The sequence below is a fragment of the Ochotona curzoniae genome, unplaced genomic scaffold (assembly GCF_017591425.1).
Source record: "Ochotona curzoniae isolate NIBS_2020 unplaced genomic scaffold, NIBS_Ocur_1.0 contig_3190, whole genome shotgun sequence".
Classification (NCBI taxonomy): domain Eukaryota; kingdom Metazoa; phylum Chordata; class Mammalia; order Lagomorpha; family Ochotonidae; genus Ochotona; species Ochotona curzoniae.
In genome coordinates this window covers 11,766,617-11,781,265 of record NW_024465751.1, presented here as the reverse complement: position 1 = coordinate 11,781,265, position 14,649 = coordinate 11,766,617, and the positions used below count along the sequence as shown (strand labels likewise).

At 40.5% G+C, this 14,649-nt stretch overlaps 1 protein-coding gene across 1 annotated transcript in view; it reads left to right on the top strand.

The window, feature by feature from the left end:
• COL14A1 (collagen type XIV alpha 1 chain) overlaps window positions 1–14,323 on the top strand; it is a 197,424-nt gene extending 183,101 nt beyond the window's left edge. The window contains exons 46-48 of the mRNA XM_040979368.1: window positions 10,105–10,182; window positions 11,759–11,914; window positions 13,503–14,323. Coding sequence (XP_040835302.1) covers window positions 10,105–10,182; window positions 11,759–11,914; window positions 13,503–13,582 — 314 coding nt within the window. The 3' untranslated portion in view covers window positions 13,583–14,323. The remainder of the gene's footprint in view (window positions 1–10,104; window positions 10,183–11,758; window positions 11,915–13,502) is intronic.
• Window positions 14,324–14,649: the final 326 nt, after the last annotated feature.

The window sequence follows — 14,649 nt, the reverse complement described above, 5'->3', positions numbered from 1 at the left end:
TGCAGGCTGTATAAGGGGTCCAAGGACGGGGTTATCTACAGAGAAACTGCTCAAGACTCCAGCACTTTGGATGTACCTTTAAACATTATGCTTGTATTAGAGTATCACCCTGGTAGCAAAGAGGAGAGAAACCTGCAATGATGCAATTCAATGCTGTTTAACTTCTGGTGTTTTAGAATAGAAACCATTTTCACCTTACTTGTGTGTGATATTATTTTAGCTGGAAGTGACATGATGAGACATGAAATGAACAGAATGTGGTTTGGGGCCTCAGTCCTATGTAGTATCTTTGCCTTACTACTTATGAGGTATACAATCTTGACTACTTAGAACCAAAACATAATCTCTCCAAATCTTCATTCACTCACTGACTCACCAATATGTTAGGCATGGAGCTGAGTGTTGACAACAGAGTGAAAAGTAATATACCCTTTACCTGACTTTCATGGTACCTTTCAGTTTGGAGGGATAAGAGACTACACAACCAACACATGAATAGTTTCATTTTATTTGTGATAAGTCCTCTGAATAAGCGCAAGATGATGTTTGAGCACAGAAAACAAAATAGTCTATGAAGTCAGTCCTACTTTAGCTGATACCTTAATGGTTAGTGGAGTGAGAGAGTTAAGGGTGAACACTGTAGGCCAAGGAAGCAATAGCGCATGCAGATACTGAGTGAGAAAGGGCTTCAAGTCATGATTCTTAACTCTGAGACATCTGGTGACTTTTCACAACAATGCTATCACTGCTTTAAAATGAACTTCATAAGTAATAAGTAAAACCAATCTTCACACAAAAGTAGCAGATACAAAACGCTGACTTTCTAGTACAGCATAAAGGACAACCATTGCTCTGAATAACAGTAAAGGAATAATAAACCTGGAGCTGGTGAGTAAGGAGACTAAGAGCTTAGAACAAGGAAGACTAGACAGAGGCCAAAGGATTCAGTCAACACCCTGGGGGTCTGTGTAAGAGAAAGTGGAATAAACCAGACACAGAAATTCCGCATATTTCTCTCTAAAGTGGAAGTTAATATATAGAAAGAATATAAAAATCTGAAGATGTCATATTCAGATGTCATATTCTATAGTTACAAATATTGTATTCACTGAACTATACCATCTACAAAATATGCCCTTCTTTCTTTTACAACCATTATCATAAATCTTGCTACAAGATACTAATATTCTAATTTAAGGAAAAATGTGTGTGAAGTACATATGATATCTACACCCGCAATGAATACAATGTAAGGTTAAATTGTTAAATCTTTAAAAAGATACAATTTTAAAAGAATTTGAACTTTACTGGGAGAGTCCTGTAAAGTCTCCAATTCCTACCTTAGACTGCCATTAGAGAGATTTATGTTAATCTATATTTCTCTCTGTTGAATAAAGGTCTGAGCTAATAAATACACATTTGCATTATGTAAATAAATGGGAGTTATCTCATCCTTACTTCTTGGCCACAAAAAGGCTCACTGGCAAGCAGAATTCCATGAAACAAACAAAAGTAGAAAAAGAATGAATCTTGCTCAGTAAACACAGATAAATGACTGACCCTTTGGACACTCAGCCAAGGCAGGGTAGGGCAGAGCTACACCTGAGTGCCAGCCAAGCCTGTATGTCCAATACTGAGATTGTGCTGGGAGTCCAGGGTCTCAAATGTCTGGGGAAAACTAAGACCTGGGTGGGTTTAAAGCCTGGAAAGAGAAGCTGGGTTCTTGGGCTCCATATTTCTGTGGTTCAAAGGAGCTATGGGAACTGATGTGACACAAGATTGTAAAGGAATCAGAATAAAAACAGAGTGGCTCTGAGTCAGGAATGCCATAATGGTGAGGGTCAGTCCTGTGAAATGTCTTAATGATCCATGGAAAATAATGTGAACAGGACAGGTCAGCTGGATTAAAGCTGCAGTACTGGGGAGTTTTTATCATGATTTACTGCCGTGGCTTAAGTATTTGCAAGTCCTCCCAGTGATTTTGCATTGCGATTCATAGTTCTCTGTGACACACATGTTCTTTCTCTCCATTGCTTTTAAATTCTGCTGAGTTTTCCTTTCCTCTTTTTCCACTCCCCCTTTGCCTCTCATTTTCTGAGAGGAATCGTTTTCCTCCAAGTCTAATCTGAATGCCCACTGGAATAAGGCTTTTCCATGGAGATTTGATGGAAATATTCCTTAAAATCTGATGAGCTCAAGTAAGGCTTTGACAATTAATGAACTTTCTTCTTGTCATTACATTGCATGTTATCATCACCTTTTTCCTATCCCATAGTGACTCTTTATCTTGGAACATGTTTGCAGAGAAATTTTACCTGTGATCTGTTGCTATGTAACACGTTACCTTAAGCTTTAAGCTTTATTAGCTTAAACCAATAAGCATCTGTGGTCTCTGCCTTTGCAGGCCAGGGATTGAGAGTTCATTGGATGTCACTGGCTCAGTGGCCACTGTCATCTAAAGCTGTACAATCTGGAATGTTTGAGTAGGGATAGAGGGCAAACTTCCAAAAGTTGCCATTGCCAAAATGTGGCAGGAGTCATGGGACTTGTCTGGCCACTGACAGTGGACTCAGTTTTCTCAACAGGAGAGCGTGAGTGTTGTCAAAACATATCTACTTTCTTTAAAGGCAGAGATGAGATATTAAAAGAAGAGGGAGGAGGAGGAATTCACGACGTGTTATCTGACCTAGCCTAAGATGCAAACTTTTGCTTTCACCACTCTGGTAGTACTGTTCTGAGTCAAGTCCATGCTCAAGGACAGAGGAGCTGGGGGGTGTACAGTTTGCAGGCAGGTATATCAATTAATTTGTGAAGGTGTATTTACAGTCATCTACTCTCAGTTAAGCCAATGCCATTTGGACTTGGAATGCAACCACAGTGACAGTTTAATCCATTAGAGTGATTTCTAAGCAAGGTCACTTCTGGAGTGCTGAAAAATGAGGGGATTTGGGAAAGCTTGGCTCACTGTGTCTGCCTGTTTTCACCATTTACCTGTATTTTTTTGCTCTTGCATCCTTTAAACTCATTCAGCGTCATATATAGGCACTTTAGTGGGAAATATAAGAAAAAGCACCCACTGGAAAATATTTTTGTAGAATACTAAACATGATGATGGTATTCAGTATTATATGTACTTCTATTTCTTTTTAAAAAGCTATTTGAGTTATTGAGGGAGAGACGGATCTTCCATCTGTTGGCTCTCTCTCCAGATGATTGAACAGCCAGGCCTGGGCCAGGCTGATGCCAGGAGTCTGGAATTCTGTGTCTCTCATGTGGGTTGCAGGAGTGTGGGTACTTGGGCCACCTTTCATTGTTTCCCAAGAAAATTAACAGGGAGCTGAATTTGGAAGTAGAACAGCTGAGCCCATATGGGATTGCAGGCATTGGCTTATTATGCTGTGTCACATGCTGGCTCTATATGTATTTATCTTAATGTTGGATCCTTCATGCTTATCACTTAGGATGGCTTGTTAGACATTTCTCTTGGCAGTCTCTAGGTGTTGCCTACTCTAGGGTCCTCACAGAGCTCACTTCGGTTAAGGCTCAGGGACATCACATCATTTCAGTTCTGCAAGGAACCAATACCACGCTCCAGTTGAAATCCCATTGATTGAATATTGTGTAATCTGATATGTCTATATTTAAGTCAGAGAAATTTACGCATTTTTCACTAATTTTGAATAATTCACAAGTTTTAAAAATGGCACTAGAAACCATGATATTTGAGAAGGAACAATCACTGCTTTGCAGCTTGAAGGATTAGACTGACATTTGAACTGAAGTTTTTATGTACCTGAGACATTATGGCATCAGTGACAAAGCCACAGGAATGAAAGCTGGGATTCTGATGTCACCTCTATTCTCTTCTGTACCACACCTTCTTCTGGCAAGCTACAGTGGTTGGTGAGCAGTGACAACCATGCACCCCATTTCGTTTCCCTCTCTTTTGTTCCCCCCTCCATTGGCCCCTTTTACGTCTTCTCACACTAATGTACATCCTTTCTCCTTGTCACTGCCCAAGTTTAAATGTATGAAGTCAAATAGAGCCCTTTGCCCATAGTGTCTTGTCTCATGGAAACTGAGAAAAATCTGAGCCTGGTTTGGTTGATACACTCCAGTGACCACCTAATGATCCAGTAACTTTCCTTCTTGCTTTTATATGAGACCAGTACAGTATACTTTTGGAGTTGAGCTCTGCAGGACTCCACTCTGCCTTAATGCAATATATTGTGTTGTAGCACCTGGCAGGAGTGGACCCAGGTTTCATGAGGCCTGAAGCCTAAACAACTACAGTTTCTTTTAAGAAAGACAGTACCAACTTATGAAAGAAAAATAGGTAATATGCAGTGAAGATAGCCCATGCCACATCCACACTGTAACATAAAGCCTCTACTGAGCTGCTCAAGGCTATCCTTGTGTTTGTCTACTCCCAACATGAAGCTGCCAAAACATACCAAACTGTTTCTAGTTCCCCAGGTGGGCCCTGCTGGCTCTCATCCATAGGAGTTTTCACATGTGTGTCCAACTGCCACAGTGCGCATCTGCTGCTTCTCCACACAGTTAATGCCCACTCTTCATGACAGGGTCAGCTATAACAGAGCATCTTCTGATTCCTCCTGGAAGCCTGGGTGCTGTCTCTCACCTTGATAGAACTTTGCTTATGCTACTTCATAACTCCTTTTGGTCCATCTGCTTTCCCTTCGGCATGATGATCTAGTATAAGCAAGAAATGCACTTTTGGCTTTTGATTCTCAATGAGTTCTACTGGGACTAGGCCAGGCAGTGGTTGGTTTGCCCTTCTCCCTGTGTTTGCTTGTGTGTTGCTATGTATCCAAACTATCTGGCCTCTGCTCCTAGTCAGGATCAGCCAATGGAAGACATTAAGGCAGATTGGAGATTGCAAAGAAAAAAGAAGCTATTTCTGCCTTCAGCCCACCCATGCCATCTCTGCAGTTCCATTTATGGCTGCACCCCAACCCCTGCCTTGGCACCTGCTCCTATTAAACGATTTTTCCCTTCTCTCACTGTCACACTCTGAGCTCCAATCACACGGATTTTTGCTCTTACTCTCACCCTTCTTGGGATGAGAGCAGCTTCCTGCTATTAATTTGTGATTGAATCTTTATTTGGCTCCTAATAAGCCCTTCTGTCGCCAATGATATCCAGGTACTACGTTAAGTCCTCTAAGCCTGAAGGGACAAGGTCATTCATGTTTCCTGTTCTGAACCCTGAATTACAGAGGCATAGTAGGCATCCAGTTATCACATGAAGAAAGCAATAGAAAGACTTATAGTCATTAATTGCAAGGACTATTTACATTTAGAACAATACATCCTTCCCAGCCTAGGCACTTGAATACAAAACCTAGATCTTCACATGATGGACTAGTCCTATATACCAACTGTGCAGAAAGAACAAGGCATGGAAAAACTATGGAATACTTGTGTTGATTCCAGTTTGTCTACCTTTTTCTAGCTAGATAGAAAATTCAGTATTTTGCACCTAGTAGGCATTCAATCATGCAGTCAATTAAGAACAGACTATACCTGATTTTGTTGCCAGCATTTCCCAGGCAACAGACAATAACACAGCTGAAGCCTTGTTCCATGGGCTCTACAACTTCTTGGTACAATTACAATGAAAGCATTCCCCAGACCTTGCATATCTTCCTGGCTATAAATCCTGGGAGTTCCTCTCCATGTCTGAGATCAAAAAGGAATAGCATGAGCTTCCAGAATCTGGAGTGCTTGGTGTGGCCAGAGAACCATAGAAATGAGCAAAATCTTCCAACCTTAAGGCCAACAGGCCAAATAACAGGAAACAGACAACCAGGGATCAGTCCCTGGATATGTGCTGCCAGTGAGAGCAAGATTCATTCCCTTAAAATCAACCACCCCCAAGTGTTGCACAATAAAGGGCAAGTGTGCAATCAGGGGAAGTAGCTGAGGAAACCTGGTGCTAAACCCGGGGTTGAGCATGAAGCCAGGGACAACATGCAGTGCAGTCCGATTTGGCAGGCAGTTCTGGAACTGCAGCTACAGCAGAAAAGACAAGAGCGAGCCTGTTGTATGGCTTAGGATGAAGAAGCAGCAAGTGCAATGGTTAATTAATAGATACTTCCATGCCAATCAACCTGGGATGAAATTTTGACTGATCACTGTACTGGCTTTTGTATCCCAGTCCTCATCCAGGGTTAATAGTAGTGCTTACCCTCATAATTCTTGTGAAGACTAAATGAGCTTGTACTTCCAAAGCATTTGACATTAAAACTCTAGTGAGGTTTAATGTACAGGCATAGCTGCTATACTGTGAGTCACTTTCCTGCTTTGCCAAAGTTCACAATCAAACTTGATATCTGTCATTTGCACATTTGTTAGATACTTCTTAACTGTTTAATATAAGGCTGGCACTGTGAATTCAAAGGAAAACCATCAACAAGTCCCTGTTGATGGATCCAAAAAACCTGGAAGGTCTGCTAATCCATGGAAAGGGAATTAGGTGAGCTGAAAAGGTTTCCAATGAGACTCTCAAGGAATATACCACTGTGGTGGGAGATACTGATAGCAAAAAAAAAAAAAATTGTGGTAACTCCATAGAAAACTAAGTGCATTTTAATTTTCACTGAGTCTTATTTTGGGTAAGTTACATCTTTGTTTATATTATACTTGTGGAAAACAGTCACAGAACCTTTTATGTATCTCTGAAATGCACTAACACTTGGTACCTCCATGGAACTTGTTTAAAAAACAGTGTTCACATAACCCAGGAAGGGCAAGTGAAAACAAAGCTTAAGTCCATGATGATGTGTCTTTTGATCTTTTAAAGGTCATGCTTGCTCACAGCAGCTAAGGATTGGTCTAGGCATTTGTTCATTAGCTAGCCTTCATGTATTTGCTTGGCCACCTTTTAATTCTCAGACTTTCCTTGCATTTTATGCTAGAGTTATAAATACACTGATCTGCAGGCCATATCTTTATAACTTTGAGGCTGATGGGCATAAGAATTAGCAATGTTAAGAGATAGGTGGTACCTAAGTAGGTACAAATGGTATGATATCAAATACTATGAAATTAGACATCATTGGTTCAATCATCCGTTCATGCAAATATTTGTCTATTGGATGCTATGTGGAAGACACTATATAAATGTTGATACAATTAAGAGTGGGTGAATAATCTTTCATGAATCTACTGTGGCACTGATTATTTTAGCTCTAAAGAAGTTTTGAGTGTGTCCTGAATGGTGAGTAGTAGTTTAGGAATCAAACAAGGTTGAAAGGTGTTTCAGGAAGGAATACCCGTTCCCTGGGAGTCCCATGGGCCACTGAGACTTAATGCCTTTTTGGAAAGGCTGATAGCACCCATCTTTGGGGATTCCATCTGAGCAACAAGTGGTACCAGCTTAGGGCTTTGCAAGAAAAGTGTTAAGATAGATAAGAACTTTTTGTTTATCTGTGAAGAAGGACTTTCTGCCATGGCTTGGTTGCTCTTAAGAATCTAATGAACAATCATGGGCTGATGTTTTAACCTGATAGGGTTTCAAGAAAAATTCATTAAAAAATATCTGTTTGCTTTTCAGAGATTAAAGGGCTCTCAGTTTTTAATTTTCAGCTTAAACACTAATTTTCAACAAGGTTTTCATTTCAACTAAAGATCTACAGCCAAGTTGAGCTAACATAGACATGAATATTCCTTCAGTATTAGAACCATTTGTGAACATATGGGCAGCTGTTAGTACATTAGCCTACATGTAGTTTGCAACACGTTGGAATTTCAAGAACAAAATCTAAAATTATCTGCTAATATAGTCTTGTGTCTTTATACTTTGTTTCCTTTTTGATGCCTATGAAGGGCCTAGCAAAATCCTCTTAATTTCAAGTAGTAAAAAAAATAAGATTTCTGACTCCCCAGTCTCCATCCTCTGCTTTCTGAGGATTAATCAAAGAGTAAGTTGGTAAGCCTACAGAGTTATTCAAGGAGACTTTAGGCGGTTCAGGAGATCCATGAATCTGTCTCGCACTGGTGGGGGATCAGCTGGCAGGCTGTCCTGGTAGGGATAGCTGTGCAGCACGAGGCCGAGAGAGGCCTCTGTGTCACTGTGCGGTTAATTAGGAGCAGCACGCTCTTAGTCATCAGTGTATTTTGTTATGCTTTAATTTGTATTAGTGGTTCCCTGCAGGAATGTGGTACCAATTTCTAAATTTTGATTTGTTATTTTATTCGAAAGGCAAAGAGACAGGTCTCCTGTCCACTGGTTTCACTCCTTAAATGCATGCAGCTTCTCTGAGGCTAGGCCTGGCAGAAGTTAGAAACCCAGAAGGCTCTCCAACCGGGATTACAGGAACCTGAGTCCTCTCACAGGACCTTGAGTTGTCTATCTGTTGTTTCTCAGGACGCACATTAGCAGGGTTGGACTGCATTCACAATAGTCTGCACTCCAACCAGGCACTCCAATTTGGGATGCAGCTGTCCCAAACAGTAACTTAACTGTTGCTACATCACCCACCATGTGATGCCAGTTCTAATAGAAAAAGAGGTACATATTTGTAAAATCACTAGGACTCAAGTGTTGGCCAGGGCAGAAGCACCTGTGAGGCAAAATGTGCTATCTCTAATAGCTTCTGAACTAAAAGTTTTCTATCTAAACAGTTTGATTAGAAAGAGCATGAAATGTTTGGTCAGTTACCTGTGTGACTTAAACACTCATATGAGAATGTATTTTTAAGAACTTGCTGTCTTCCCCACTTGGGTCAAGCAAAAAGTCAGGTCTTAATAGGAAGTCACAGGAATAGTGATACCACCACCAGTGCACATGAACTAGGACTAGTTGTTTGGGAAATATTCCAGTGGCTGGAGCGGCCTAGACGGTGGCTATGAAGGAAAATCATGTGTTCTAGTGCTCAAAGATTTTGTTACATCTTGATCCCAGTAAGTGGCTACTAAAGTAGTGACAATAGCGGAGCTGTAGAAGGCACGTTTTATGTGAAGCATGTGAAAAACAACACAAAATCTGTGACCTGTTCATTTCCCAGAGTATTAACACTTTTTTTTTTCTGGAAGTTATAACCAAGGTGATAACTGTGGCTGTTTTTGAGGACTGGAATCTTGTTTCTTGTGTCTTCTAGTTTGTCCACAGTGAATATTATAAAGAGGGGGAGAAGTTCTTTGTAATTTATAATTTTTAATCCGTTGTATGCCTGAAATCCATCAACTGGGCTATTCTCACTTAGAATCACCTTAGGGAGAACATAATTTGTCCTCATTTCTCAGCATCTGTACTTAACAGATGCACCTCTGTATTCTGCTCTAAGCATTATGCATATTTAAAACAGCCGAGACTGTCTATGATATGAGGCAGGATAAGCTGGACCCTACTCTGATAAACCCTGTCTTGGGTTAAGAGTCAATTTAATACATGTTCCCATTTTGCAGGTGATCCTGTAAGAGGACCTGTCACATGATGAGATATTGGGATTTTGTCTTTTGCTTGTGAAGCTGCGTCATTTGTTAATACTACTGTAAATTATTTGGAAAGAAGGCTGCTCAATGGGAAAGAAACACAAGTAGGTTTAGATTTTTATGGAGCTGATTTAGCCAAATCAAACACAGGCTTTCCTGAAGCTTCCAAGTTTCTAATGGAAACTCGGGCTCTTCAAAACTGCTGCCTAATTATAATTCATACCTCTTGCAGATACATTACAGGGTGGACCAAAAGGAAAATGTGAGATGTGTACATTTGTGATTTCTGTTGTGTTACATGTGGAGTGCCAACTGCATATGCCGAATGGGCTGCCATGTGCAGACCCAGGTCAATTCCTGGTAGTCTAGGATACTTCAGTAGGAAAGACAAGGATAAACTGACAGCAAATACACACACACACACACACACACACACAGACTGTAGGCTCAAGGCAGAGTCTGTCTTCTGAATGTGATTTTGCAGAAGCTACCACAGTCAGAATTTAAAAGTCCCATGAAATTCATAACCCTGTTTAATCCATTTAATGGTTTTCAGAAAATAAGAACTTTTGAAACCTAGTAAACAAACATAATTAGCCAGCCTGATTTTATTTTATAAGCATATGTTCTTCTTTTTCTTGAACAGGTCTAACTGGTATTAAAGGAGAAAAAGGAAATCCAGGCATTGGAACTCAGGGTCCAAGAGGGCCGCCTGGACCAGCAGGTACGTCTTTCTACCTAACAAGAACCTGCAAGATACAGACCTTTGAATTCTGGATGTTGCAGATAAGAAGAATAGCCCTATTCTGTCCTTGAAATCTGTCTAGCTGTCTTTCCTTTCCTTGACAGGCCATTTTGTTAGTAACAATTCTCCCAACTTAAAATCCCCAAAAGTTATCAAATATTCTGGGTGTCTTATTGGTTGCAGGAGTTAAAATAGGATTGCTAATGTTGTATTAGCAAATCCCACACTCTTACTGGATTGGCACACTCAAGCTTCCTTGCACTCTTACATGTTGTGTAACACGTACTCCTTAATGGGTCATAGAGCCTCCCACAGAAAGGTAGGGGGAGCAAGCCAGTCTTAACTTTGTTTGCTAAGAGAGTTATAGGTCATTTCATTATTTCATGGGTTGTCGCCAGTCACACATCTCCATATGAATTGCATGGGATACATGAAACCTGGGGCCAACATGGTTATTTGGTGAGCACTAAGAACTTCTGTCACGATACTGTTACCGAGTGGACTCTGTGAAAGTTTGAAGTTTCCTGCACATTATTATGTGCTTTTCAAATGATCCCTAGATGATCAGTTTTGATGTTTGAGACTGTGAAATTTATAATCCTGTTGAATAGTACTAATCTTCATCACACAGAATCAAATACTTTATAGAATTTTCTTTCCAATTTAATTCTGATTTTAGAATACTTCTAAGAGATACTTGATGCAGGGGGTGTGTTTGAGTGTAACTATTTTCATAAGTATAGATTATTCTAATGCACGTGCTAGGTCAAGTCTCATAGAATGCATTTTTGGTGAGCGTTGGTTGAATGGAATTAGACATCACAGTATACAAATATAAGGGGGAACTCATTCTTTTCATTTCAGTTATCCATGAACAATTTCATTTCTAGTTGAAGAATGTCCGATTAGACTCTAGGCTGAAAACCAAACAAGCATATCCCAAATAACTTAAGATCTTTGTAAAATTAGGAAGTTTTTTAGGCTAACTTCGCAACTGATGGAACCTACCCTGAAGAAATTCTGGATTTGGTGTTGGATCTGCCTTCAGACTGTTGGTTTCCTCCAGGATAATTTCTTTCAGACTCAGATTAATTTATTCTAATTGTCTGGGATCCTAGGTCAATACTAATTTACATGGCTATTCTAACTGAAGTGTGCTTTGAGCATGTATGTGTGCATAAACTGCCCATACACTGAATTCGTAAGAAATTGTTTGAGAAAAACTCTACAAAGACAATTAGTTCAGAGAATCTTTTCACTGTAACACCTGAGAGATGACAGGAAAGAACACATCTGAACTTCCCAGTTTCCTTAGATGATCAGTAGCATTGACCTCCAGAAGAATGTGTGATTACGAAAATGATCCTCTCTGCCCACAGAATGGGTTTAGGGAAAATTTAAAGATTAAGAAAAGCAATTGAGAAAAGGCAGATTATCCTAGGAGACACAGTATGTACAGTTGCTTCCTGTTACTATTAGTTTACTTTTGTGTGGTTTCAAGACTAAACCTGCTGTGGTAAAAGGCCAACCATTCTCATTTGTATGTGCTTTGTAGGACCTTCAGGAGAGAGTCGGCCAGGTAGCCCAGGACCCCCTGGCTCTCCTGGACCAAGGGGTCCACCTGGTCATCTGGGAGTCCCTGGGCCTCAAGGTCCTTCTGGTCAGCCTGGATATTGTGACCCTTCTTCATGTTCTGCTTATGGTGTGGGAGGTAAGTCCCAGCTTTTGGAGGGCTGTGACAAGTATATTACTACGGTTAGTAGCAAAATGTGACAAGTGTGAGATGAAAAGAACAGAGGTAAATGGAGATTGAGCTATTTACTATCTTTAGAGTAACTTCAAGGAGAGGCCTCTGGTTAGAGATTACTCCTTTAAAACAATGTAGAGGAAATTTCAAAGTAACAGTAGAATTAGGGGTTCTTTGCTTTTAAAAGGTGATTCCAATAGACTTGGCTTGAGAGTTCATGTTTGATCATGTCCCATACAAACATGGTCATGTATGGGACATGATCAAATATTCTGTGGGTACCCCTATTCTATGTTACTATTAATGTGTTGCCATGAAGTATTGTAAAAGTTTACTGTTGTGGCAACCTTCCTCCATGACGGGCCAGCCCGCTACATGATTGTGGGTCACATTCTGCTACCTCTTAGGTGGTAAGGGAGAGTTTGAAAGAGAACCAAAGTGGCCATGAAAGTCCCTTGCCTTAGAGATTCTGAACAAATATGCTTCATAAGAATAACTACAATTTGCATGCTGGTGTGCTGTGCAGTGGGACCCTTCCTGATGTAGCCACTCTTAGAAGCATCCAGGGAGCTCTTCACAGACTGCTATGGGGAGCAATTAACTTATTAGTCATTGAGTTGACTTTTTTTTTTTTTTTTGCCTCAAGAGAAATTTTACCAGTGACGTTGGTCAAAGTTTTGCTGATGTGTTTTTCTGTGTTCATCTTCCCCCCTCTCTGCTTCCCTGCTTTCTCAAATCCTCCTGTCCTGTATTAAGACCTGATCCCTTACAATGATTACCAGCACTGAAGTGAAACTCCTGCACTTGGGTTATGTCAGCTTGGGCATTTGGCTGTGGATGCGGAATTGTCCCACTGAGCACCATTACCGTTGAGCCCCTACCCCTAACAATGGCCACTCTGCTTTTCTGCCTCCCCTGCTTTCCCATGACCAGGTCTCCTCCCTGCTCCAGACACAAGGCCGTAATCACGCTCAATCTTAACCAAGTCATGTATGTTCACTGAAACAGAAAAGTGCTCCATGTCAGCTAGAGAAAAGGAGCTTGATTGTGTTCCAGCAATTTGTCCCAAATTCCAGTTTCTGAAGGCTCTGTAAGAAGCTTAACTAAAATGTACCTTCTCATCTCTCCTGTTCTCACATAAGCTTGATAGGCACTGACATTCCTGCTCTCTGTTCCTCACCAGATACCTCTTCCTGATTTCCCCTGGTGATGGGCTTCTAATATGAGATTGTTTATAATTTTAGTTTTCTCTTAAAATTCTTCTGAGTGTCTAGAGTTTTTTGTAAGTAAGCAGTTGGCTTTGGTTCTGGTTTTCAAACAATTCCTCTAACATTTCTTTCTCCCTGTTACTAATCTTTGGAGAGCCCACAGGGAAGGTACAAGCTGTGTGGCGGGTTAAGGCAGCTACTGCTTTCTACTCAAGCAGCCAAGCAGGCGATTTCTGTACTTTACTGACCAAATCCACATTTCTAAGGACTCACAGGGGAGGAGGCTACCAATTCATGGTGTCTGGGTCCTATCACGTCCCCACCCCCCTGCTTTTCCTCCTTAGCTTCCCATCCGGATCAGCCAGAATTCACCCCTGTGCAAGATGAGGAAGAAGCCATGGGACTGTGGGCCCCAGGAATCTGACTGGCTCCAGGAGACCTTTGAAGTCCTACATCAGAAGCTCTCAAGGAACGTTTTTCAAAGAAACTGTTACTTGGTTTGTATGCAACTTGGGGAGGACTCATTTTAGCAGTCTTAATAGATGAGACTCACCAAAAAATAAAAAAAAAAAAATCACCTTAATCTATGGCACCACTGAGATGTTTGCCCTTTGTGATTTCAGTCACATCCCAGATCAAAACTGCTTTGCAGAGAAGACTGCTCAAAAAGGAATTGGGAAAAATAAAATTGAACCTTCAGTTCTTTCTCTCAAGTGATGAAATGAAGAAGACAAATAAGAATCTATTAGAGGAAAATAGAATTCAGTGAGATTCAGATTATATCCTCTACCCCACAACTTTTGGAAATGATCTGGATAAGGGGAAAAAAGGGGGGTATTATTGGAGAAACTACCTCTTGCTTAATTGATCTATCCTTCTCTGAGATTGCTTGGTAACTGGTTTCACGGGTATCCAAACCTAAGTGTCACAATGTAACCTTTATGAATTTGGCGATTTAAAATGTAGATAGCTTTCCAGTTTTTGTCTGATGCAAAACAATGACCTCCGCCAGCACTGATGAAGATGTGATCCACTTTTAATGATTTGTCCAATCTCATGTTCCAGGCCTTGCCTCTCCTTGTTTACAGGGATTACTTTGTACATCAAGATAACTGCAAACCAATTTTTATTCTTTTTTTGTAAGCAAATAAAATGTAAAACAATATTTGGTTTCTTTCTTATTGCATGTATAAAAGAATTTTTCTAGCCTTAATTTTCTAATCAAGGAAAAGCAACTTTTGCTTGTCTGGTTATGCACATTTTCAAACTTTCACTCTTTCACTCTAAGCGGAGTAGGAAACTTAAGTAATAATTTGGGACTAGGACTAGTAGAATATTTATTGTAACCTGCCACAGCGCAGTAGCAGGACAAAAATACAACTACTGCTAAATGCTTTCCCTGGGTTTCCAGAAGCGCTGGAAATCTCTAGAAAGCAAAAAGAAAATGAAGTCAAGGCTACTAGATAAATTATAGCCTAAGGGTTAGAGTCT